The 25,241-nt window shown below is 32.4% G+C and overlaps 2 protein-coding genes and 1 pseudogene across 2 annotated transcripts; 2 read left to right on the forward strand and 1 right to left on the reverse strand.

Moving 5' to 3' along the window:
* Nucleotides 1–1,726: 1,726 nt before the first annotated feature.
* LOC139850605 (uncharacterized) lies at nt 1,727–2,885 on the forward strand. Its single transcript, XM_071840163.1, has 2 exons — nt 1,727–1,798; nt 2,258–2,885. Exon 2 carries the CDS (start codon nt 2,286–2,288, stop codon nt 2,883–2,885), a length of 600 nt encoding a protein of 199 aa, XP_071696264.1. The 5' UTR covers nt 1,727–1,798; nt 2,258–2,285.
* A 3,884-nt stretch (nt 2,886–6,769) lies between these two features.
* LOC139848668 (probable galacturonosyltransferase-like 1) lies at nt 6,770–8,255 on the forward strand (annotated as a pseudogene).
* Nucleotides 8,256–10,206: 1,951 nt separating this feature from the next.
* On the reverse strand, nt 10,207–14,014 carry LOC139846988 (protein DA1-like). The gene is made up of 11 exons (XM_071836584.1): nt 13,861–14,014; nt 13,664–13,751; nt 13,389–13,554; nt 12,913–13,033; nt 12,572–12,655; nt 12,369–12,488; nt 12,068–12,280; nt 11,557–11,619; nt 11,348–11,466; nt 10,872–10,930; nt 10,207–10,684 (listed from the first exon to the last, which is right to left on the reverse strand). Exons 1-11 carry the CDS (start codon nt 13,981–13,983, stop codon nt 10,377–10,379), a joined length of 1,464 nt encoding a protein of 487 aa, XP_071692685.1. The 5' UTR covers nt 13,984–14,014; the 3' UTR covers nt 10,207–10,376.
* Between the last annotated feature and the right edge of the window lie 11,227 nt (nt 14,015–25,241).

A 25,241-nucleotide genomic window follows, 5' to 3' on the forward strand; every position in this document is an offset into this window, starting at 1 on the left:
AGTTGGAATATTTAACTTCGGGTATAAGAATAATTTGACGAGGACACTCGCACTTTATATTTATGACTGATGGACTGTTATGGACAAAAACCAGACGGACATATTAAATAATCCAGGACAAAGGACAATTAACCCATGGGCATAAAACTAAAATCAACACGTCAAACATCATGATTACGGAAGTTTAAATAAGCATAATTCTTTTATTTCATATTTAATCTCCTTTATTTTATATTTAATTGCACTTCTAATTATCGCATTTTTATTGTTATTGTATTTAATTGCACTTTTAATTATCGTACTTTTTAATTATCGCAAGTTTATTTTATCGCACTTTTATTATTCGCAATTTCATTATCGTTATTTACTTTACGCTTTAAATTAAGTCTTGTATTTATTTATTATTTTTACATTTGGTTTTAACTGCGACTAAAGTTTTAAAATCGACAAACCGGTCATTAAACGGTAAAAACCCCCCTTTATAATAATAATATTACTTATATATATATTTGTATTTTTATAAAAGTAAACTAATATAGCGTTAAGCTTTGTTTAAAGATTTCCCTGTGGAACGAACCGGACTTACTAAAAACTACACTACTCTACGATTAGGTACACTGCCTATAGTGTTGTAGCAAGGTTTAGGTATATCCCATTTGTAAATAAATAATTAAAACTTGTGTAATTTGTAACGTATTTCGTAGTAAAATATAGTACTATCACGTACCCCCACGCTACGACATCAAGCTTCCATACACATCTTCCAATACTTGTAATTGTTGCCTACAAGTCTTTCCATACCATTGAACATACCTCCATTGTTTACATTTGAGACTTCCATTTATGATTAGCAAGAAACTAGTTTACACTTTGAGTAATTGCACACAAAGTTTAACTTAGGACTAAACTTATAATCAAGTTTATAACCAAGCTCTGATACTATAAAAAAATTAATAACTTGCTAGAATAGAAGTTTAGTAAACAAAATATGAACAAAGAATGTACAAACTTGAAGTGTATTGTAAATGGTTTTCCTTGTTTTCAAATGTTACATACTACCTCTTTAAATACAAGAGAAATATTAAATGCATAATAAATGCAAACCAACTATACATAAGAAACATTAAATGCTAGATATAAAAGAGATATCCTATAATCTCTATATTAAATGCAAGATATCTTAGAGGTATGCAAAATCTCTATATTAAATGCAAGATATCTTAGAGATATGCAAAAATCTCTACAAGATATATTTTGTGACAATAGAATCCATTTAATTAGATTGCACTAATATTTTAACAAGTTTTGGTATCATAACAAGAGGTATCATAGTTAAACTCCGCATACATGTTAGTACAAATATTCGCCTTACTCCATAACTTGACCAGATTTTTTTTTTTTTTCTTCTTCTTTTTTATCACTTTTTAGTCGAATTGTGGCCTAGATGGATCCAGTTAATGTAGAGTTGTAGCAAAATTATAAAATTCCAGGGCCTTATAAGAATGATTAGTCATTAGATTAGATAGAGTGGGATCATCAATATAATAATGGGCCACCTGGCCCGCTTAAATGGATCATATGAAGTAGTCTATAATGCTCCTTTATCGAGTTCCTACTAACGCATAAGAAACGGTGCCGTAATATAATTGCCTTGCGTATGGAAACCTCTAAATTATGTTGCTATGTCCAAATCCATTATCCATACCTCTATTTTTTATTTTTATTCATTGAAAACAGAAGTGGTGATCAGTTGCTGTTTATTATATTTACTAATCGATATATTAACTCCAATTATACGGTGATTAGTCAATCTTTAATCTCGTTTGCAAAAGAATTCTTGAATTTAGCTTAATATCACGTTGTGTTTTTGCTAGATGAAATCTAATCTAATGAGAATATGCCCATTGGTTTGTAATTGCATTTAGGTTGTCGAAATTTTTCACCATTTTTACTAATACCTTTTTGATTTATCATTGATTGAATTACATTTATATCATATAATAAAACTTATGAACCTAAGAAGATTTAACGATTTATGCTTCAAGATGTTTTGTTCTATATGTTTTTGATGATTGTTAATTGTATGATGTAAATTGTGCCCTTAATTCGAAAATTAGAGGTTTAAATGAAATAATATAGAACTTATATCAAAGTTGCTCACATGCAATTAACCAATGCATATATGAAACTCTTTTTAATCTTCTTGATTATAGTTTGATTTTATATTTTAAGACTTGTTTGTATATATGATTTTTAGGGTACTTTGAGAGTACTTGTGGTTGGAGATGACCGGTGGTTTTGGGGAAACGGCAAGCAGCCCGACCCAAAGCTCATCGTTCACGAACAACAATGGTTCCAACAACGGCGATAATGCAAATTTCGAGTGCAACATTTGCTTAGATTTAGCACATGATCCAGTTGTTACATTATGTGGTCACCTCTTTTGTTGGCCTTGCATTTACAAATGGCTTCATACGCACTCGCATTCTAACGAATGCCCAATTTGTACAGCCTTCATAGAAGATAACAATTTAGTCCCTTTATATGGTAGAGGAAAAAACTCATCAGATTCAAGGTCTACACCTAATTATGGAGGCAGTATTCCTAAACGTCCAGCCGGTCAGCGACCAGAAACTGCGACGACACAAGATCGAAATGCTTTTAATGGGTCAGGATTTATAGGAGGTTTTGGGCCTGCAATTACTGCTAGTTTTGGGAACATTACATTTTCATTTGGTGGTTTTATTCCTTCTGTTTTTAATGTTCAATTGCATACATTAAACTTTGGAGGTCATCATGGACTGCAATATGGAGATCATCATCATGAAGTGTCACCACTTTTGATAATTGGTCTTATTTTTCTTTTTGCCCTGATTTGGGAATGAGGTAAATTAAGTAACAGTGGCTACACTACTGTTGGATTTAGTTGTTTATGTACATATTGTGTATTGTCAGTTGTCAATAGCTTTAGTGCATGGATATGTAACTTGAGTCTGATAGCAAAGATGATAATTGATGAAACATGGTGGGAAGACTGTTTCATTTGTGGATAAGCATACTGTTTTTCTTAATATTATATTTGATGAGAATCATCATTTTTTAACTTTGATTTGATATCAAGTGGAGTGGCTCTATTGAGTAGACATCAATCGTCGATTTATTGGCGACTTGACTGACTCTTAGAGCCTAAATTAAATTTCAGGCAGGATTTCAAACCCATGGAAATTTGATTATACTATTTTCATGGCGTCTATTATTATTTTTATTTTAGTATTTTTTTTTTTTAACTTTTTCCTACTTAAAGGTCGGAGGTCCTCTCGGAAGCAATCTCTTTATCCGTCGAATAAAGAGAGGGATGACTTTCTCTACTCTTGAGAGTGTTTCACTTTGGGTGGAGAAATGACTTGTCTTTATTCTCGGATAGGGGTATGATTGCCTACATCTCATCTCCCCATACACCACTCATGTGGTATTGGGTTTTGTTGTTGTTGTTGTTGTTGTTGTTGTTGTTGTTGTTGTTGTTGTTGATATCAAGTGGAAAATTTGTCTTTGTGTTTGAACCATATCTGGATGGAGATTCTTATTATATACCTTGTATTAATTTTTTTTTAAACGGCGGTTAGGAGAAACTGATGGAGGTCCGAACGCGATAACTCATCCACCCTATCATTTCCTTGGACGAACCAATATAGTCCTACCGCCCCTTTTGAGGAAACCCCACGGTGAATCCATACGGGCATCGCGTGTGGTAAAACCCCCTCGGGTGAGGCTCGAACGCAAGACGTCTGATACCTCAAAGGTTAATGAAATGAGCGGGTAAACTCAAGAGAAATAATTTTGTAGCTCATAGAGTCGAATTCCGACCTCCCATATGAAAATTCAGGTCACCACCAATGAAGCAATAAGTTATACCTGTTCAGGTTATATGAATAGTGACGGTATTTTTACTTAGATGTACTCATGTTCAGATTATACGAATACTGATAGTATTTTTACTTAGATGTACTCTACCTAACTATGTTATCCGGTAACCAATTTTTACCCTTTCCCTGGATATAGATATGGATCGGAGCTAATGAACTTCTCTAACCTAATGACATCTTGTAAAATTATTAGGTATCTAATACAATTAGAGTCAAAGTTGCAAAAATCGGAAAAAATCGGGGAGTTCTGGGGGATAACTGGGATTCATTAGGCTGTCGAGTTCTCGGTCAACGGGTAACTTCTCGGTCAACGGTCGATTTCTCGACCAACTTCTCGTTCAATTTCCGATTTATTGAATTTCTCGGTTAGTTTCCTGGTCAACATAATTTTTGTAACTATATATTATATTATGTATCATAAAAATAATATATAAATGCTTGTTTGTAGCTATATATTATATTACGTATCATAAAAATTCTTTCAAAATCTAAATATTATAAATATATTCGAAAATTTATATTTATATTTATATTAAAAAATCAACGTTAATCAACGACCGATTTCTCTCGAGTTCTCCAAAAAGTCGCAAAAATTGTCCGACCGTGTTCTCTCCGAGTTCCTATTTTTGCAACCTTATTTAGAGCTAATCAACTTGTTGGTTGTCCATTATGATATGTTGAATACAAGGTCATTTGGGAATTGTATTTTGTTGGTTTTTTTGGAGGTATAGGATGTTCATTTTCAGTAATTACAAGTAGTAAGGACCATATGTATCCCCCTTGCAATAACTACAAAAACATTGAGTCTTGGTTTCATAGGAGTGCTTCAACTTCAACTTTATGTAGAGAAAAGCTGCAAATTGCAAGCTGTATCCAATTTCATACAATACTATCATGTCATTCTCCATTTATATTTTGTTCTTTTGTTAACATGACTTATTTAATAAGGTTAGCATTTTACTACTATTGGTGGGTGGATCACTGGATCTGTATATAGGCACACGTGTCTACGTACCATTTCATTCCAGATACAATAAATGTTTTTACATTCTTCTTTGTGTGTGTGTCTTCACATTCATATGCTTATGGCAATTCTAATCAGACACGTTATCAGATTTAATTCACAAATTTTTTGAACAAAGTCAATTGAAAAAGTTTGCTTTTATTTATCCATTTTTGATGAAAGAATAGTGATATTAAGTAGTAGAGTTATGGGTATAGAAATAGGTAGCCATATCTAAGTTTATGTTACATGTGCATCTACATATTGATTCTGGGCAGTTACATTGGCAATTGGCAAAGCATGGGCAAGCACGTTGACATTAATTGTGCTAGCTTGCTTAAATTTGATATGCAAGGTAATTAAGAATTAATCCAAATTCGAACAATATATGTGATATGCAAGGCAAAACCTTCTAAACTAGGAGTAAACGGGTAAACAGACAGTCTTTGTACTTAGATTACCCGAAGAGGAAACATACCTTTACTTACATTTATGCGACCTAACCAGGCTATCCCTTGCTCATTTCCGACCCTTTCCGTGATCACCAAGATGCAAGGTTTGAGCTGAATGTGGATAACATGTATAATAAATCACGATAAGGAGATCTACGTTTTTGTGACGTACATTTGTTTTATGAAATCACTAGGTGTATGCGATATTTCCTAATTGCGTCTAAGATTAAAGTTTCAGCTTAATTAGTAAATAACGTTAATTATATTAATATTAACTACCGAAAATTGTAAGAGAAAAAATGTCATGTTTGTTGGATTGCTCGTATATAGAAGTTAAAGTGTTGCTTTAGCTTAATTAGAGCGGCAGTTCATATACCATTTTCACCAAAAGTGGGATGTCAAGATTTGTGAAAAACACACAAAGTTGAAAACATGTTTCTAACCACCCAATATGAACAATATTTAGCATTGTTTTAATTAAAGAAAGGCATGGGTCAAATGCAGATACCTTACTAAAAGAACAAGATTATATATGTATCAACTTTTCTTATAAGTTATAACCATCTCAATTAACATAGTGGTGGTTGATGTCTAGATATACATCATCACCAAAGTTTTTATCATGCAAAGCATGCAAAGCAAGTAGTTGTCATGGAATTAATCAAACTCGTAAAGCGAGTAGGATACTCAGGTATACAAAAAAATAAAAATAAGAGATCTTCAAACTTTACTAGCAGCATATAATAGAGTTACGAAAAAAAGTTCGAAAATGGTTACGGGATAACCTAATTAAGCGGCATACATGCGCGTAAAAATACTCATTCATTCACCAACTGGCCTGAACAAAGAAACATTATCAGTTTACTCGTTTAATTTTCCTCTATATTTTATTGTATAAGAATATAATCCTAACAAAACATGTGAGTATGTTTGATTTGTAATCTTATTGAATACTCCCTCCGTCTCATTCCAATTTCTTCATTTCTCCACCAATAAAATATCTTCTCTCTCCAGATCCACCAATGAAATATCTTTTTTTCTTTCTATTTATGGAAGTGGACTATCAGAATGGGACAGTCCAAAATAGAATAATGGCCTATTGGAATGAGATGGAGTTAGTAATATAATTTTACTTGTAATCATATACTTAAATTCTGTCATTCCTAATATTGTGTTAAGGTACGATATATGAAATGAAAAGTGATGTAAAATACACATCATATACCCCCCCTTTTCAGATTGTACATCAAATCCAACACTAACTTAAAACTAGCCTGCCAACCAAAACTAGAGTAAAAGAACACTCAACTTCAAACCCAATCCATGTAACTCTCTTATATCTTCCTTTTAAATGCCACGTACAACACCTCTCCCACTTCACAAATACCGCCATGATTCACCTCATTTCTTTCTTCCTCCTCCTCCTCATCCACCATTCTACCGGCGCCGCCACCACCACCACCACCACATTTTCAAAACAGTTCAAAGAAGCCCCACAATTCTACAATTCTCAAGAGTGCCCATCAGTCATTCAAACCAATAATGCTTCAACCATAAAAAACGATCCCATCGTTCATGTCGCCATGACCCTTGACGCCACCTACATTCGCGGATCAATGGCGGCTATCCTTTCCATCCTTCAACACTCCACGTGTCCCGAAAATATTATTTTCCATTTTGTCACATCTTCCTCCAACACGTCCCTACCAAATAAGGGTAGAACCAGGTACAACATAGCGGGGTCTAATGACCCCACTCGACCTTTTAATTAACTTTTACATAATTATTATATGTGTAGAATTTTTTTAACGATAACTTCAGGACTGTTTTTAATTTACATAGAAGTAATGTACATAGCGGTTTTAACGATAGTGTAAGATTGTTGTTAGAAAAATTCTTGTATTTAATTTTTAACTAATTCCTTAATAATAAATTTAATGACGAGCAGGCAGGTCGCATCACCGGTGCTTCTACGCAACACAATTGCTAACTCATTTCCATATCTCAAATTCGAAGTTTACCCTTTCGAAGATTCCATAGTTTCCGGGCTAATATCAACATCTATACGAGCCGCCCTAGATTGTCCGCTAAACTACGCTAGAAGCTACCTTGCTAACATACTCCCATTACACGTCAAAAAAGTCGTATACCTCGACTCGGACTTAGTACTAGTCGACGACATTGCGAAACTCGCAGCCACTCCCCTTGGTGACTCTATTTTAGCCGCACCCGAATATTGCAATGCAAACTTCACCTTCTATTTCACACCAACTTTTTGGTCCAACCCTTCATTATCATCCACATTTAATGACCGAAAAACCGTGTTACTTTAACACCGGAGTAATGGTAATGGATTTAGACCGATGGCGAGTGGGCCAATACACGACAAAAATTGAAGAATGGATGGAGTTGCAAAAGAGAATGAGGATATATGAACTTGGTTCGTTACCACCATTTTTGTTAGTTTTTGCTGGAAATATAGCACCAGTGAACCATAGGTGGAACCAACATGGGCTAGGTGGGGACAATTTTCGTGGGTTGTGTAGGGATTTACATCCGGGTCCAGTGAGTTTGTTGCATTGGAGTGGTAAAAGTAAACCATGGGTTAGACTTGATGCAGAGAGACCATGTCCATTGGATGCACTTTGGGCACCTTATGATCTTTTGAAACCTCCATTTTCTTTTGATTTATGAAGGTGTGAGAGTTATGTATAATAATATGAAGATGGTACATAGACATTATACATGGACGGTTTAGTCCAAGTAGATGGTAATTACTATGTTTAGAAATTGTTTCAATAATGAGTTGAAAATTCTTAATTTTGTAACTAGAGAAAGAAATTTTTCTAAAATGTTTGGTAAGATTCTAAGAACATATTTATTTACAGTGAAAGACTTTTAAAGGTACATTGCATGTAACAAACTTGAATAGAATATCTATATATAATCAAACACTTGATGTGTATCTCTATAAAAGGTAAACTTTTAAAACATTATTTATTTATTTATTCTTTTATTTTTATTTTTATTTTTTGGCAAAAATAACGATAACGTAAACATAGTCTTTTCATCAATAGATGAAAAAGACGAACAAAGATACAATCGGAACAAACGCATTCTAAGGCTCGGAAGCAGCCCTATAACTAAACAAAAAGCCTAAGCTACCTAACCCGAACCTTGATCAACCGAAACACCAAAACGATCACGGGACACAATCAACTACAAGACCAATACAAAACAACCAAATCTAACAGGTCCACATAAAACACTAAAACAACAAAACCGCTCTAACACTTCTCTACAACCGCTTTACTTTTATCTTTACTTTTCCGAGTCTTTATTTATTATGGTTTCTAAAAAGTGTGTAATAAATAATTTTCCAATTTATATTCTACTACATTGAACCTAGAAATCTCAATTAAATATGGTGCAATGAAGGGGGTGCAATGCAGGGTCTGTTATGAATGAAAGTTCTCGGTCCATGATATCAGAAAGGATGTGATCTTTCTACTCAATTATTTGATAAATCCACTCATATTATTGAGAGTTGTACTATACAAACAGTTGTACTATACAAACAATTACTCACAAAAATAGTAGATATCGTATTTATGCATTGACAGTTGTACTATACAAACAATTACTTAATTTGTCCTGTCCAAAACTGCTATTACGCAAAAAGTTAAGCTTGAGTCACTAACATGAAGATATGATTCTGGTTTAAAACGGAATGATTCTAAACTTAAAGATCTTGGTTCTTGTTACAATATCTCAATATTTTCTCTTTGGGTTTGATCTTGTACAGTTGCACAACCAAATGAAAATCAAAGATTAAGCAAATACAAGTCAAATGTGGCATTAGAAAAAACATGCCTCCAAAAAAAGTGGCACATTGAATGTATGAAGATGAGATTCAGGTGCTGGTGACTATTAGTGCATGAGCAGATGAAGAGCAATGGGCAATTTATTGATTAGACCACTAATTACACTTGACAATTGGGTGTGGGGCATCCCCTAGGTGTCAACCTAGTAACGCCTGTTTTTTTTTTTTTTTTTTGTGAAAAATGAGAACTTCATAGAAAACAAGAACTTCATAGAAAACAAGAACCTTTCGTCGAAAAGACGAAGAACCTAAACAAAACGAAACAACATACCGGCACTCAACGCAACTAGAAAGCAAGAAAAAACAAACCATCCAACCTCAACTATCTAAAAGCGACCGTGCAAAAACTAAAATACAACCAAACCGCACAAGAAAAACCACACAAGTAAAACCACACAAGAAAAACCAAACAAAACAAACCACAAAAACCCTCACTCTAAACGGACCAAACAAACCAATCAAGAGAACCAAACCAACACCAAACAACTACCAAAACAATACGTCTACCCTTATGGGGCGTTGTGGGTGAAGATCAGGTAAAACAATGGACGTTGGTTTTGGTTATTTTAATCATTTTCCAAACTTTTTCATAACATTTTCAATCAAATTCCAATAATACACTCTTTCACAACCTTTCCCACAACCACCCCTTTCTCACAACTTTGGCACGTCAAAGTGATAACCCCACAACCTCTGAAATGAAATATGTAGAGAACATTTATTCAATCAAATACTCAACTACTTATACCTACATGAAGATGTAATTACAGGAACCTGCGTAGAGTCGCGAGTAAGTTTGAATGAAAAAACAGTTCATGTTCAATGCCGGAGACAAGATCCTCAATCAGACCAAGCGTTCTTGGCTAGTCGCTCCTTCGCTGCCTATACAGTGTCATTGTTAGCTAAAAAAATTGAAAATTGCAGTATACAAAATACAAAAACAAATTAAAAGAATGCGTGATTATATATTATTATGATGACAGAATCTACAGGTACCATACAAATGTAGTTTGATAGTGGTATATTATCTATGGTAATCTTTACAAAAAAAATAAAAATCAATAAGCTAACCCTTGCTATGACAAAAAAATGGAAACTGAAAAAACGATCCATATCTAAAAAGGAAACGTCCCTGTCAATCGAATGTGTTCCAATGTACTCGGAAGTCCATATTTAAGTACCGCCTGATGGCCAGCTCTGAAACCATTTCCATAAACGGGTGACATGTCAGATTCAATCTGATGTTTGAAGAACTCTGCGAGTTTCTTGTCAAATGGAGATCTTTTCCATTGCCTTGATGACGTGGCAGATGACGAGGATGGTATGTTTTGATTTGATATGAAAGATATTTGGGTTATTAGCCACATATGAGCTAAAACTTGACATATTCCTTCTTCTACATCTTGACTCAGTGTTCTATAGCCTTAAGGTAAGGAAAAAGGAAAAAAAAAAAACAAATAGGTTGTTAAAAAGTAAGTTTTTCTTATTTATACTGTCATTTAATGACGCTTTATGCATTATAGTTTTTTAATTAAAGAAAAAAGAAATGCACATTATATAATAATCTAAGGAAATAAACTTAGGTTATGCAAAATAGGTAATTGTGAGACCTTGAAGTCGCAGCCATGCATGCATCATTTCGTGAGCCAAGATTGATCCTGTCAACAACCTGTATGCAGAAAGTGACTTAGTATTATACCTGGAAAACGAGTCGGGTCAGGTCCGGTTTGGTCAAGGATCAAATGGGTTTGGGTTGAAACAGGTCAGCTTTTAAATGGGTCAATGTGACTTCTTAAGTAACTGCAGGTGTAATAGTTGGTCCTGATGTGACTTCTTAAGTAACTAATGGATCAAAAAACAGTAATGAAAAAACAGATTTTATAAATTATTTTTAGTTGCTAAACACCTAAGGTAAAAGAATGTGTGATATTAATACATGAAGATATCATTCTGATATTCCTCATCAAGTAGAAGACGTACTCACATATATTAATTGAATTGTGCGTTTACGTTTAGGTGTCTAAATTTAGTGCGCTTGAGCATATAGACCAGGAATTTTATGGCAGATAAAGAATTAAAAGAATACCTAGGAAGGCCATAAAGAATGAGGATCGCTGTAACCTCACAACGACGTGTCAGCTTATACGGTTCTGTTCTCGTGTCTGGGACCCGATTTCCCATCCCAATTCTTGGCCGTCTCAAAACCTGCGAACGCATATCATTAAAAATAAAATAAAATTGAAGAACTCATTTGAAGGATATTTGAAAAGAAAAAAAAAACCCATTAATACGTACTGTGCTAACAGTTTGTTCCTCCGAAAGGCAAAGTCCTCGTGTCTCGGGCATGTGGTAATGGCCCTGCAATTTAACATGAGAATAAGAATATTAAAAACAAGAACTTCAAGCTTTTCGTTCAGAATACACTCAAGAGACCTGTAGGTGGCAAGATGGGCGGGTCACAAATGTTAGGCAATGGCACAATTTACATTACACGTTCAAATGGGCTGGGCCAGGTTGGAGTTGACCCGTAAAAACTTTTTTATCCATTCAAAAGAGCATATAAGAACTAATGAACTAATACAGACTAGAAAAACAACATTGTTACACCAATAATCCAAATCCGAGTATAGGGACATTTGGCCCACTTTCAACCCATTTGAATTGTTCGAACAATTCCTCTTTTAGCAAATAAACTATAATTGACCCGTTAGACAAACACAACAGAACCATTAAATAAATGGGTCAAGATTCCCACCTCTAGAGAAACATAATATAAACACAAAGATGCCGAAAAGAGTTTCCTTACATTCCTCTCTCCATCCATGGCCTCATTTAGTGCTTGTCGCTCTACCAAAAGCAGAGGAATTTTCTGTTCCACCTTCATATTTAAACTTTCATAAAACGCTTGTATATCAATATATAGCGGTTGACACTCGCTCGTATCACTAACTGACGAATCAAGACACTCCAAGCAAAGTTTCCGACCATCATTAAGAGCCGCATAGCTCGTATCACGTGGCTGAAAATCGTTATCCATCACTTCTTGTATTCATATTGTTATTAAATAAATAAAATTTTTAATTAAAACAAATTACTGAAAATTGTACCTCCATTCGCTCACAGCTACAGCACCTAGGAGTCCCATCGTGCTCATGAAATGGGCAATATTTTTGGGCCCAAAAAGGATGTGCTCTATATTCAATAAGGCCAGCCGCATTTGTCGGAATCTGTTTAAAACATGTGTACATCTTAGCAATTGAAAAAAATAAAACGAGAGAAAATAAGTAATTTCATGATAAACTTTACTTACAAAGTGCTGGCAAACATCACATTTTGGATGATAGTGATTCTTGTAGCAAGACTTGTGATAAGGATGATTTCCCGACACAGAAAACTATATGAGATAAAAAAAATTCAGAATATTATAAATTCAAAATTATTGAGCCTTTGTCATTTCAATACAAAAGATAAAACAAAGGTAAACAAAGTAGAATCTGCAATATGGGCGGGTCAGGAAGATTATGTAACAGGTAAAAATGGGTTAAAGTCAGAACGAATATATATATATATATATATATATATATATATATATATATATATATATATATATATATATATATATATATATATATATATATATGACTTCAATACCTCATAATCAGCAATCGGTTGGTTACATGCATGGCATCTGAAACACTCTGGATGCCAAACTGCACCCATGCAACTTAAAAATCTTCCATGACCAATCTCATAATTACATCCGGCACATATCCTTTAACAAGAAAAGGTACAAACTTATTAATACAGAAATCGTAAAACAACTTCCGTTTATCATCGGCAAAAGAAAAACCTGTTAAGCACAGTATAAAAAGTATAGCACTATCAAAACTACATTTATATTGCTATCTGTAAAGTTAATCAACCCTTAAAATAACAGAGCATACAGGCTAGTACATGAACTACAAAAACTGAACTAAAACGATATGTTGAAACTCAAACATGAGCAGTCGGTTGATATCTGAACTAGACAACATCTAATACTAATGTTTTATATAAATTTTATAGAAAAACATTGATATATGCCACTAATAAGTATGACAAAAGATTACAGTAATAAATGCAATTACCTGAATCCAGTCGAGTACGGGAATTGTAAAGGTTGATAAAAATTTCCGTTTCCATTTGTGTTTGGGTTCGCATTTACATGTCTATGTTTGGGTGGAGACTCTATTTTTAGACTTTCTTGTAAAGCCCTTGCAAGTTGTTCATCTTCTTTAACCTGAGCATCATCAACTAACCAAATATTTCAAAAAATGGCATTTGATTAATATTACATTCGGGTTCAATTAGTAAAGTAACACAAACTATGGATTACTTATAAACAGATAATATTATCACTTACTAATTACATGTTTCCCTCTTCCTCCTTCGTCTGCAAGTGATATCGCGATTGCACGGTCAATATCTTCTATCTCTGAATGCGGATCTTGCTAAACTTTCATACAAGTAAAAAGTACACAATTAAACCTTGATAGGTTAATCAGGTACAAAACAAACATGCCAATAAACAAGACATTAATAAAGAACAACAGTATTTACCCATGTTGTAGAACTAGAAGGATGATTTGCATCTGAAACTGTATTATCTTCATATCTCCAGTTATATTCCCCTTCTGAAACTTCATGGTTGGAGCCTTTAAAAATTCTGCTAAGCCAACCCATTAAAGAAAACTACTATCTGTACAAGTTCAAATAAAAAACACTACCTGCATAAAAACATGTCTCATAGTTATCACATGGAACGAAAACGCATACAGAATATTCAAAACAATTTAAGATTGCTTAAAAACTCATTTGTCTGTAACAACATTTAGGAATAAAATGTAATGTAATGGCAATTTCACATAACAAATAGGCAAAAGTGTATGTCCCCTACAATGGCAATCATAAGCATATTTTCTACTTATAAACATTTAATGAACAGCTTTTATGGTTTGAATCATTCAATGCAGACTACAGTTTACCTAATAGAACAAAATTTAAGGTATAACATCCTCTGGCATCTGATTGTGTAACACCTTAAATTTACCAAATTGTGTACATACACAGTCAAAATATGCTAAATCATCTACACGTGTCAGGTGGACGCACAATTTAATAAGGAAGAATATACAAGAGTAATTAAATGAATCCGAAACTAATCGAATCACGAAATCAAGTAGCAGCTCAAATACAAATATAAACAAACAAAATCAAGGTGCGAATGACGTCATTGTTTATGCAATTCTGAATTCACAAACGTGTATGCATACATATATATTCACCGAAGCAGTTTATAAAATAGCAACAGTGAGTGAATTCATGATCATTAGGTAAACAATAGTGAATCATTCATTCATTGTAGCAATAATAATAAATTACAAAAATAATTAATAGAAAAAGTAAAAGTAAAAGGTAAAAAGTGTGACTTACGATTAGAATCAAAGCCGTTGATCCTTGTGTAAAGCAAAAAAGTGATAATAAGAAGGTGATGAATTATGTGTGTGGAGTTGTATTTAGAAAATGAAATAATAATAATTTTGAGGGTTTTAATTTAATTTAATTAGGGGTTTCGTGATTCAGGGGAAGATTTGATTGAGAAGAAGAAGAAGAATCACGAACCCAAACACGGCATTTGGTTTGTTTAGGCTTCTAATCTAATCTAACTAAAGGATGAAATTTCGTCAGGAAAAGTCAAAATACACGCGTTCATATCTAAAAAATTCTTTACTTCCACACCTAAACAATGGGGGATGATATATCCACTTCTCTTTTTACCTTTTTCACCCAAAATTACTAAAATGCCATTAATAATAAATTTATATGATCTTTTTAAAAAACTTTATTATAATTTATAGAGAGATATTTTAAGAAAAAGTGAAGAAATGTTGGTGGAAGAAGTAAAAAGAGAGGTGGATATATCATCTCCCCTAAAGAATAGGTTATTTTAGATTAATTAATTAAAGTATTATTATTATTTATTAATGTTGATTATGATTATGATGATTATGATTAGATCTTTAGGAGCTTTTTGGATTTTACAAGATTTGTTTTCTCGTCTTAGCAACAAGTTTAACGGTAGGAAAGATATAAGGGGGCGGGCTGTTTTGGTTTGTTAACTAGAATGAAACTAGTTGAAGTATCGGTGAATTTACGAGTTTGTGTATAGTTACATATATTGTTAAAGATATATATTATTTAACTAGTTAAAGACCCGCGATTTCGCGGGATTTTTGAAGAGTGAAATCATTTATTATTTTTTTTATATTGTATTTGTTATTTTGCTTTGAATTTAGTTATTCAAACAATTACCAATAGAAGATGATCAATATGAAATTGATATTTCCATAAGAATACTATTTGTAACATATTTATATTGGTATTTTTTTAATATACAGAATAATAAGATTATACAAACATAAGATCATACATTTTAGTTATTTAGTTGCAACTCGTGTTTAATGATAAGATCTGTAGCATATCAAAATTACCATCATTCATCGATTGACATATCATAAAGTTCAATTACATGTCAAACTATTCAATGAATACTAAGCTACCATAAGTTACATCTTAAAGTGTTTAATAGTTACATGCCTAAGCATCAAAATAGAAAGAAACTAAATTCATAGATACATCAAATACTTTTCATTGAAATTGAAATGGCTGCTTACCCAGGTATGTTCGCCAGGTACAGGAAAGACAACTTGTCGGTCGTGGAGATCATTATTGGCTTGTGTAGGTTGGTTTTCTTCATTCATTTACTCTATATCAGATTCAGGATCGAATTCTTCATCACTTTGATGTCCCAAGTAAATTAAACCTTAGCTGCTGTCATTTTCATTATTTTCATCATTAGCGATAGGATTATTCCGATACTGGTAATGGACATCAATGTTGGTTTGGCCAGTGTGATCACCCAGACTTCCCAAGTTTCTAAAACTTAGATAAAAATAGGTATAGTAATATTAACATTAACATAATATTGAACGAAACATTGTAATTAGATACGATGTGTGTAGACAAAGGAAAATACCAGTTGATGCATTTCAGTATCCGTAATGTGTTTGATGCAAGATGGAAAACGCATGTGTGGTGCCATTGAAAGTCGTTTAAGGTGCGCTGATGTATTATTGGTATGTGTTAGTTCATCTTTAAACTTGGTCAAGCACATTTCTTCATCATAAATCGTTAAATACCAATAAGCTTGTTGTATTACAGTGAAGCAAATGAAATTACTATTTTTTAAATTTATTTGATACATTATTGAAGGCCAACTAATGTTTATGAATCCTATCTCACCTTTTTTGGTAATTTTAACTTTTAATTCAACACCGTTACAGTTGATACAGTCATTCCTCTTTTTCACTGATTTCTTAAATTGTTCACGGACAAAATGTTTGGGAAGTTGCTATAGATTAATTATTCAACAAAATAACGTTGATCAATATGTAAATTTTGAAGTTGAAGCACTATAAACAAATGTATTAAGTGATAATTGTATTAAGTTTGTAGTAATACCAATTGTTCTTTTTCTTTGGGATCGATATGAACAATTAGACATGATAAATGGGTGACAGTTAGACCATATTGTCAAATTAATTGGGATTGGGTCAATTGGGTTATGTTTTTATCTAATATGGGTTGATTGGAGAAGTTTTAATCTTTAATTAGTTTAATGGGTCAATTGGACCGTATGGGTAAAAAACATGAATCAAATGGGTCAAAAGATAACCCAAATTGTACTTTAACTTTCAGCTTCATCAACATATCTCGCTCCCTAAACACTAAACCCTAAAACCTAAATCTAAACCTTAAACATACTAAACTCTAAAACCCAAACGCTAATCAATAAACCCTAAACCCTAAATCATAAATTCTAAAATCTAAACTCTAAACCCTAACCTGTAAACCATAAACCCTAAACACTACATCATAAACACTATACACTAAATTCTAAACCCTAAACCATCAACGTTATACCCTAAACTCTAAACCCTTTTACCTATATCCTATACCCTAAACCCTAAATCTTAAATTCTAAATTCTAAACCCTAAACACTAAACACTAAACCATATACCCTAAACCCTATACACTAAATCATAAACCCTATGCCTAAACCCTAAATCCTATACACTAAACCCTAAACCATATATCTATACTTTAAACCATAAATTGTAAAACAAAACCCTAAACCCGAAACCCTATATCATAAACCTTAAATCATAAATTCTAAAATCTAAACCTTGAAGTGTAAACTATAAACCCTAAACACAAAAACCCTAAACCCTATACACCAAACTCTAAACCCGAAACCCAATATCTAAACCCTAAATCAACCCTAAACCATAAACCATCAACCCTTAAACTTACACAATAAACCCTAAACCCCAAACTCCAATCTCTTTTAGAAAAAGGTGGCTTAACTAATGAAAGTAAAATTGAACCAGATACATTCTTACCTAAACTTTAAACCTTTAACCCTAAACCATATACCCTAAACCCTATACACTAAACCATAAACCCTAAATATAAACCCTGAATCCTATACACTAAACCCTAAACACTATATTTATACTCCAAACCATAAATTATATAAACCCTAAACCCTAAACCTTAAATCAACCCTAAACCCTTAACCACCAAACCTTAACCTTACACACTAAACCCTAAACCCTAAACCTTAAACACTATACCCTAAACCCTAAACCATAAATTCTAAAATCTAAACCCTAAACCCTAAACTCTAAAACATATACCGTATAAACTAAACTCTATACACTAAACCCTAAACCCTATATGTAAACCATAAACGCTAAACCCTAAATCATAAACCATAAAACACTAAACCCTATACCTTATACCCTAAACTCTATACCATAAATTCTAAAAACTATACCCTAAACTCTAAACCCTAAACCATAAACCATTAACTCTAAACCCTAAACACTAAACCGTAAATCGTAAACCCAATACACTAAATCATAAACCCTAAACACGCAATTGTGTACTTAGGGGGTCTGCCTTTCGGTTTTCGACTTTCCGAGTTTTTATTTATATCTGTTGTAGTTGATTTTTTGTGTTCCTTGTTACTTGAAATTTTCTCTATAATCTTTAGAAATTAAACATGATAAAAACTATTCTTTTATGATATAATTTAATATTATATTATTTCAAGGTTATTTACGTTATCAGTCTTAACCAGGTGATATAGTACCTTCAATACATATTTTCATAATTTCATGTGGCTTGATCTTTACAATATACATTTGTAATTAATGATAATATGAATATGGAGGGTCAAAGTTTTCGTTGTACTGCATACCTTGAATGTTCATTGTTCTCTGTTTTGAACTTGTAATGACAGTATTTTTATCAGCAACATTACTCGTTGGTGTGTTTGTAGGATGTTGTAACATCTGTAGTATTCGAAGGAAAGTTGAACAATTCATTTTTTATACGTTCTGATGTATAAATAGGTGGCCTCCCAAGTTTTGTTTTTAGAACACTGTCCGACTTGTCATTTTGGTCATCCGTTGAGTTATTATAATTGTGGCCTCCTGCATTTTATAGTTGTTGTATATAGTTAGTAAGTTACTACAATAATATTGTTTATTTGTATTGTTTGTCAACTACATGTTACCTGAATTATTATAATTGTTGACTTGAAAGTTGGAGGTCAATTTGAACGAGCTGTCATCAGGGTCAAGTTCGTACTTGGGAGGTCTTCCTTTTTTTCTTTGTTTAGAATAACTTGTTGAAGTGGTGCTTGGACCTATATTTTGATTTGTTGTAGGTTGTGCTGAAATAAAAGATACAATCTTTAGAGACTATGTTAAGGTAAATGAAGTGAAATCATGGTGAAATTGGACAGATAATCATTTTTAAATGATTGCCTTGTTGATTCGTTGTAGGTCCAATTTTTCAAATGGTCTTTGTATTTAAATTTAATTTTAGGCTAACTGAACACAAGTTTTTACCAGCTTGCAATGCAAAATTGGTTTAGTACTAATTCTTAGTTGGCCACATTGGATTTCTACTAATTTTATATCAAAATTAAAAATTATAATACTAATCACATGTAACAGTTGTTATAAAGTACAATAACTTTAAGTTGTTCACTTTCAAATGCTAATTTATCTAAAAAGTATTGTCACATTACCAGAGACTGTGAGCAGGGTTGATTCCACATTGTTACATCTTGAATATACTGTTGGAGGTGGTGTTGTAGTTTCTGAGTGGGAACCTGCAATTGTTATTAAAATTGTTATTAGTTATCTCATGAAACACTTCCTGAATAATATTAAATGATATTAGAGTTTAGAAATTTAGGGTTTAGGGTTTAGATTTAGAATTTAGATTGAGTTTTTCTAACACGAACGGTTTAGAGTTTATGATACGACCCAACCCTAAACCCTAAACTCTAAATCGGGCTAAATTTTGACAAAAAAAACTTCACAAAACATGAAGAAAAAAAACGTCCGAAGATTAACATTCTCCACGATCAATATTATCTTGAATGTTATTTTTGTCGATCGTTTTCGCGCCTAAATAATAACATTCATCACGAAGTGTCTTTTTTAAATGTTTATATTTTCGCGTGATCTTGATGCCTAAAAAAATTTTGAAAAAACCAAAATTTAAAAAAAAAAATTACTTCACCCACTTCCCCCGCTTCCCCCCAATTGGTTACTTCCCCCTTATCCTACCCCGAGTAATATATAATTTATACGTATGAAAGTCATCTGTATTTTTATCTATATATACATTCTTTTTTATTCACAATTTAGAGCCCAAATCTTATACAATTCTCTACAACACACAAACACTCAAATCACTCAAAAATGTCTACTTTACCACCGATCCTTGTTTCTTCGGACGTGTATTTCGGAAGTGATTTTGATAGTGAATATAAACTTTATGATTATTATACACGTGCATCCAAACTTTCATTTGAAAAAATTAATGTTCGAGATTTTGAATTACATGATTTGTTAGGATTTCTGAAAGAAAAGGTATATTTCGAACACACTAATGTATTGTATTATGAAGATGATTTTATTAAGGAGTTGTCCGCTAAGTATCTTAGTACGGAGGAACAATGGCGTTCAAATCAAATATCTCTTTATGTAGTCTTAGAAAACGAAGAAACGTTAGGTTGGCGTTACATTAAAGAGAATGAAGAACGTGAAGATGATGAACCATCTGGACCTTTTTACAATACTGATGGCCAGTTTTTTACGGATTCCGACTAAAAAAGTTTTTATTTTTTAAAGTTGTAATATGAATACTATTTTATGATTCCTTCAATATATATTTTTTTATATAAGTTTGAATGGAAATATTTGTAATATTTATCCCTTTTTTGTTTTATAAATTTTAATTGTTGTCAATTTCATGTAATTAGAATGATAATTATATAATTACAGAGAATGCCTAATATGATGCTTGCAGGTAAAATGATTAAATTAAAGAAAATTAAAGTGTAATTAGTGATCTTTACGCTTTACCTGCGATTATTATTATTCACAAGAGAAACGATGACTATGGTTTTAAAAACTCTCTTTTAAGGTATAGATTGATTTAATAGAAAAAAATGATCTAAATAAACTTTTTTAACAGTAAAAAATAAAAATAAAAATAAATAAATAACTAAACTTTAAATAAAAAGAATTAATAGAAATTAGATATAATTATTTAAAAAGTTAAATTATCGTACAAGATAATCTTTATATAGTTAAAAATTCAACATCATTGTGCAAAATTATACACCCCAGTTAAATAGAGGAGTTATAAAGAATCATTGGGTCCAAAAATATAGTATAGTGTTTAATATTGCTGAACTTTAAGAAATGAAAACGTAGAAATATTGTAGATTATTGCTGGAACTTTAGGAAGTGAAAACGTTATAAATATTGTAGATTATTGCTGGAACTTTAGGAAGTGAAAACGTTAGAATGAGAACTTCCTCGTGTTATCTGATTCCTCAAACATGCATAAGATTGTACTTTCCATACCTACATGCAAAATATATATATATATATATATATATATATATATATATATATATATATATATATATATATATATATATATATATATATATATATATATATACATATATATATATATATACATATATATATATATATATATACATATATATATATATATATAACTACAAATCGAATAATACTGTAAATAACTTTTGCCAAAATCTGATGATAAAAAATAGAGTGGAAATAAAATAAAATAAATCAAACAAGATCAAAGACAAAAATTGAATATAGATCAAACAAAATTGAATATAAATTGAATTTAGAAACTAAAATAGTTTCTTTTATGATGTAACATAGATAGCGCGAAAAGATGAATTATTTCAGATAAGAATAGTTATGAAAATATCTTCAGAAATATGGAGGATATTTATAATGATATATACGATGATATCTTAGAATATCTAAGATCAGAGGATGATGAAGAATATTGTCCACAAGGGTTTAGAGTAAGGAGCAAGGTATTCGCTAAAGACTTCAGCAGACACTGAATCATTTGGATTCTTTGAAGGCAGATTTAGTCCTTGTGATTTGTCCACAGTCTCCTTCAGGGTTTGCTCAATCTATTTAGTCCAAACCTTCTCTTTTTCTGTGTTTTGCTAACACAATATTCTTTATCATCAACTTTTGACTGTTACGGTTGTCTACAGTTTCTGCTGCTTCATTCAGCTTTTTCAAAACTTCATAGTACTGATTCGTAGGCTGAAGTGCTATTCCGGATTTCAGAATTATAATTCCAGGAAATAACATTATATGTATATACAGAAATGATGTGAGATTCAAGAATAATTATTGATGCTTCCTGGGCTTTGGTATGACAATTATTGTTACAAGATGTATATGGGTACATGACAAGGTTTTATAGTGATCTTTCAGAGAGATTTAAGTCAAAGAGCAATAAAGTTGCTGGTAAGCTTACTACTAATGTGGTGGAATATAAAAGGTTCCCCGGTAACGATGGCGAAAATAGAACGTATATATCAAGGTTATAATAAGGCTACTCAGGATGAAAAGTCGAAGTTGTCTTTTTGGAGCTGTGACAAAATTTGCTATTTTGAAAAGGGATTGTAAAGTTATTTTGGGTAATAATAATGCTAAAGGATCTGACACGGATACATGTTGAACCTTTTCTTAGGTTCAAGTTTCCTCCGAATGCATATCTATATGCATATATTCTTCGTATGTATCGTGTGATTGGTTCATTCTCTCGATTGTTCCTTAGTTGAGGTGTTTTCAAGAATTTTGAAGAGTTTAGACGCAGGTTGTCATCGTCAATATCCGTATAATAAATTCATCGTGAATCTTGAATGATACGAATATCTTTATGAGTTCTGTGAATGAAAGTGATGTTCTAGTATAGTTTGAATTTAAAGTATGATTTTGAAGGATGTAGGAATTTAAGATTGATGACACTTCTTAAATCTTGACTTGAATTTTGATCTGTCAAAATCAGAATATATAATTGAATTGGTATGGAAAATGGTTATCTTGAATTTTGTGAAATGATGTATATTGCTATGAAAGGAGAGAGTATAATTAACGATTGTCGAAACATCATTGAAAATGTACAGTGTAACATATTAATGTGAACTTAAGTATTTCTCGGGTATTACCTACCCGTTAAAATAAAATTTCACAAGTAATATTTTGTACAAAAGAATTTTTATTACAGGCTTTATGAAAATATATGTATGTATATTTTTTTCAGATGTAATATGGATTTAATTTAATGAGTTAATATTATATTAATCTCATTTGGTTTACGGTTGGAACTAGAAATGAATAATCCCTAAAACTTTAGAGATTACATAATTGCCGCGGAATATTTCTTCAACGTAAATGAAATAATGAATTAATACTTCATCACTCATTATTGTTGGTATCCCTCAGTGCCTGCGGTGCGTATGATGTTGATGCTCGTAATACGGCTTGCGATGTTGAGACTTGTGATGTTGTTGGTAATGCTGCTGCTGGTGCTGGTAGTGGTTTGATGTGGATATAGATGATGAAAATTTGTTTTGTTTTGTATTGTGAAAGAAGATGTTTAAAGTTTCCTGAATAAAAAGAGAGGTCAAGAGCTTTATAAAGGGAATGAAATGATGTAGGATGCACTTGCTAATGAAGTTTTGCTTTTCATGACAGTAATTTTTTTTTTACTAAATAATTCACCATGCAAGATACGGAGTAAAGGTCGGATAGCCTCAATAATATTAGTAATATTATACTCGTTGCGGCATATCCTGGAAAGGAGAGAGAAAATGGTGTTACGAACGGGTTTGCCGGTAAGTGCCTCATGTTCTTCACCAAGAGGGCAATGTGTTGGATGGAAGGGATCACCTTCTTCTTGTCTCCAATGATTAAGTATACTACGAACCCATCAGATGAATTGGGGATGGATGATTGGTTGATTCATTCTGGTGACACTGCTTTCGGAGCTTAGGTGTTTCACCAAATCGGAATAGCTGTCAGAATTCGAGGAATTCGAGCTGGTTGAGGGATTCATTTCGTACGATCAGATGAAGGATTTTCGATAAGAAATAGATTATAGGATGTAGATTAGTACCCTGCATTACATAATTTACATATGCATATATTATACTAAAATCCCATAAGTTACGGAGGAATTTACGGAAGCTGTCAGGCAAATGTAACAATAACAGATACGCTAAGATATGAATTTATCTATACACTATCTATGCAATAGAGGCAGTAAGACGTGTCTAGACTTTAAGGATGATAAGAAAATAATTTTCGACACTAAATGATAAGCAAAACTTTTGACATGCAGACACGGTCGAAGTCCAGACCCACTAATGCATCTAAACAACTATCAGTTAGACACACTAATGTAAGACCTGGTTCGCTAAGACCACCGCTCTGATGCCAACTGAAACGATCCGTCCATATTACTATAAACGCAGTACGTTCTCATTGGTCCCATAGCAAGGTATTTGACCTCTATATGATACGTTTTAGAAAATGTTGCATCCGTTTCATAAAAAGCACATCATTATTATACATAATGCATGTTTTAAACAAGTGGGCGATTATTTAAGAAATAATCCCCAAAATACATCGATTTCCAAATACTACACACGTGATGTAACAGTCAAATATAATACATGACAAAGGTTTTATTGAATGCAACACTTTATTTAAATAAAAGTATGAGACTCCATGCACAGCTTGCTCGAATAATGCAACAGCGGAAGACTTTCTTAAGGACCTGAGAATAAACATGCGTAAACAGTCAACACAAAGGTTGGTGAGATATATAGGTTTATCATCGATATAAATATAGACAACAAGATTTCATAGTTATAAATATATGTACACTCGCAAGTGTATAAAAGTATTCTATAAGTTGTTGAGCGCTTCAGTAACCATACTTAACCATTAATGTGGCATATTCCCTTTATTATGAAATCTTCCTACACTGTACCAAGTGTAGTAAAAATGAAGTACTATGCAACCGTTTACGATACTAGAGCGACTAGCCCGGTTGGGGTTGTCAAACCCGATAGATCTATCTATAGGATTCGCGCTTACATGTTCTTACAACATGTAAATATTAGTTACCAAGCTAATAGGGAAGATATGTGATGTGGTACCGTGGGGGTACGTGATAGTACTATATTTTACTACGAAATACGTTACAAATTACACAAGTTTTAATTATTTATTTACAAATGGGATATACCTAAACCTTGCTACAACACTATAGGCAGTGTACCTAATCGTAGAGTAGTATAGTTTTTAGTAAGTCCGGTTCGTTCCACAGGGAGCGGGCTTATTGCACACTATATTTTTAAACAACTATATTTGTACAAAATATATATAATTATATATAATAATATATCAAAGGGGGTTTACCGTTTAATGAC

This window comes from Rutidosis leptorrhynchoides, chromosome 5, assembly GCF_046630445.1.
Source record: "Rutidosis leptorrhynchoides isolate AG116_Rl617_1_P2 chromosome 5, CSIRO_AGI_Rlap_v1, whole genome shotgun sequence".
In the NCBI taxonomy this organism is placed as follows: Eukaryota; Viridiplantae; Streptophyta; class Magnoliopsida; order Asterales; family Asteraceae; genus Rutidosis; species Rutidosis leptorrhynchoides.

What these genes read in the sequence shown, in the direction of transcription:
- LOC139850605 (XM_071840163.1), top strand. Translation starts at nt 2,286, where the DNA reads ATGACCGGTGGTTTTGGGGAAACGGCAAGCAGCCCGACCCAAAGCTCA.
- LOC139846988 (XM_071836584.1), bottom strand. Translation starts at nt 13,983, where the DNA reads ATGGGTTGGCTTAGCAGAATTTTTAAAGGCTCCAACCATGAAGTTTCA. An exon ending in AAGAGGGAAACATGTAATTA is followed by an intron (nt 13,555 to 13,663) that starts GTAAGTGATAAT and finishes ATATTTGGTTAG; the next exon opens with TTGATGATGCTCAGGTTAAA. An exon ending in GTGATGTTTGCCAGCACTTT is followed by an intron (nt 12,489 to 12,571) that starts GTAAGTAAAGTT and finishes TGTTTTAAACAG; the next exon opens with ATTCCGACAAATGCGGCTGG.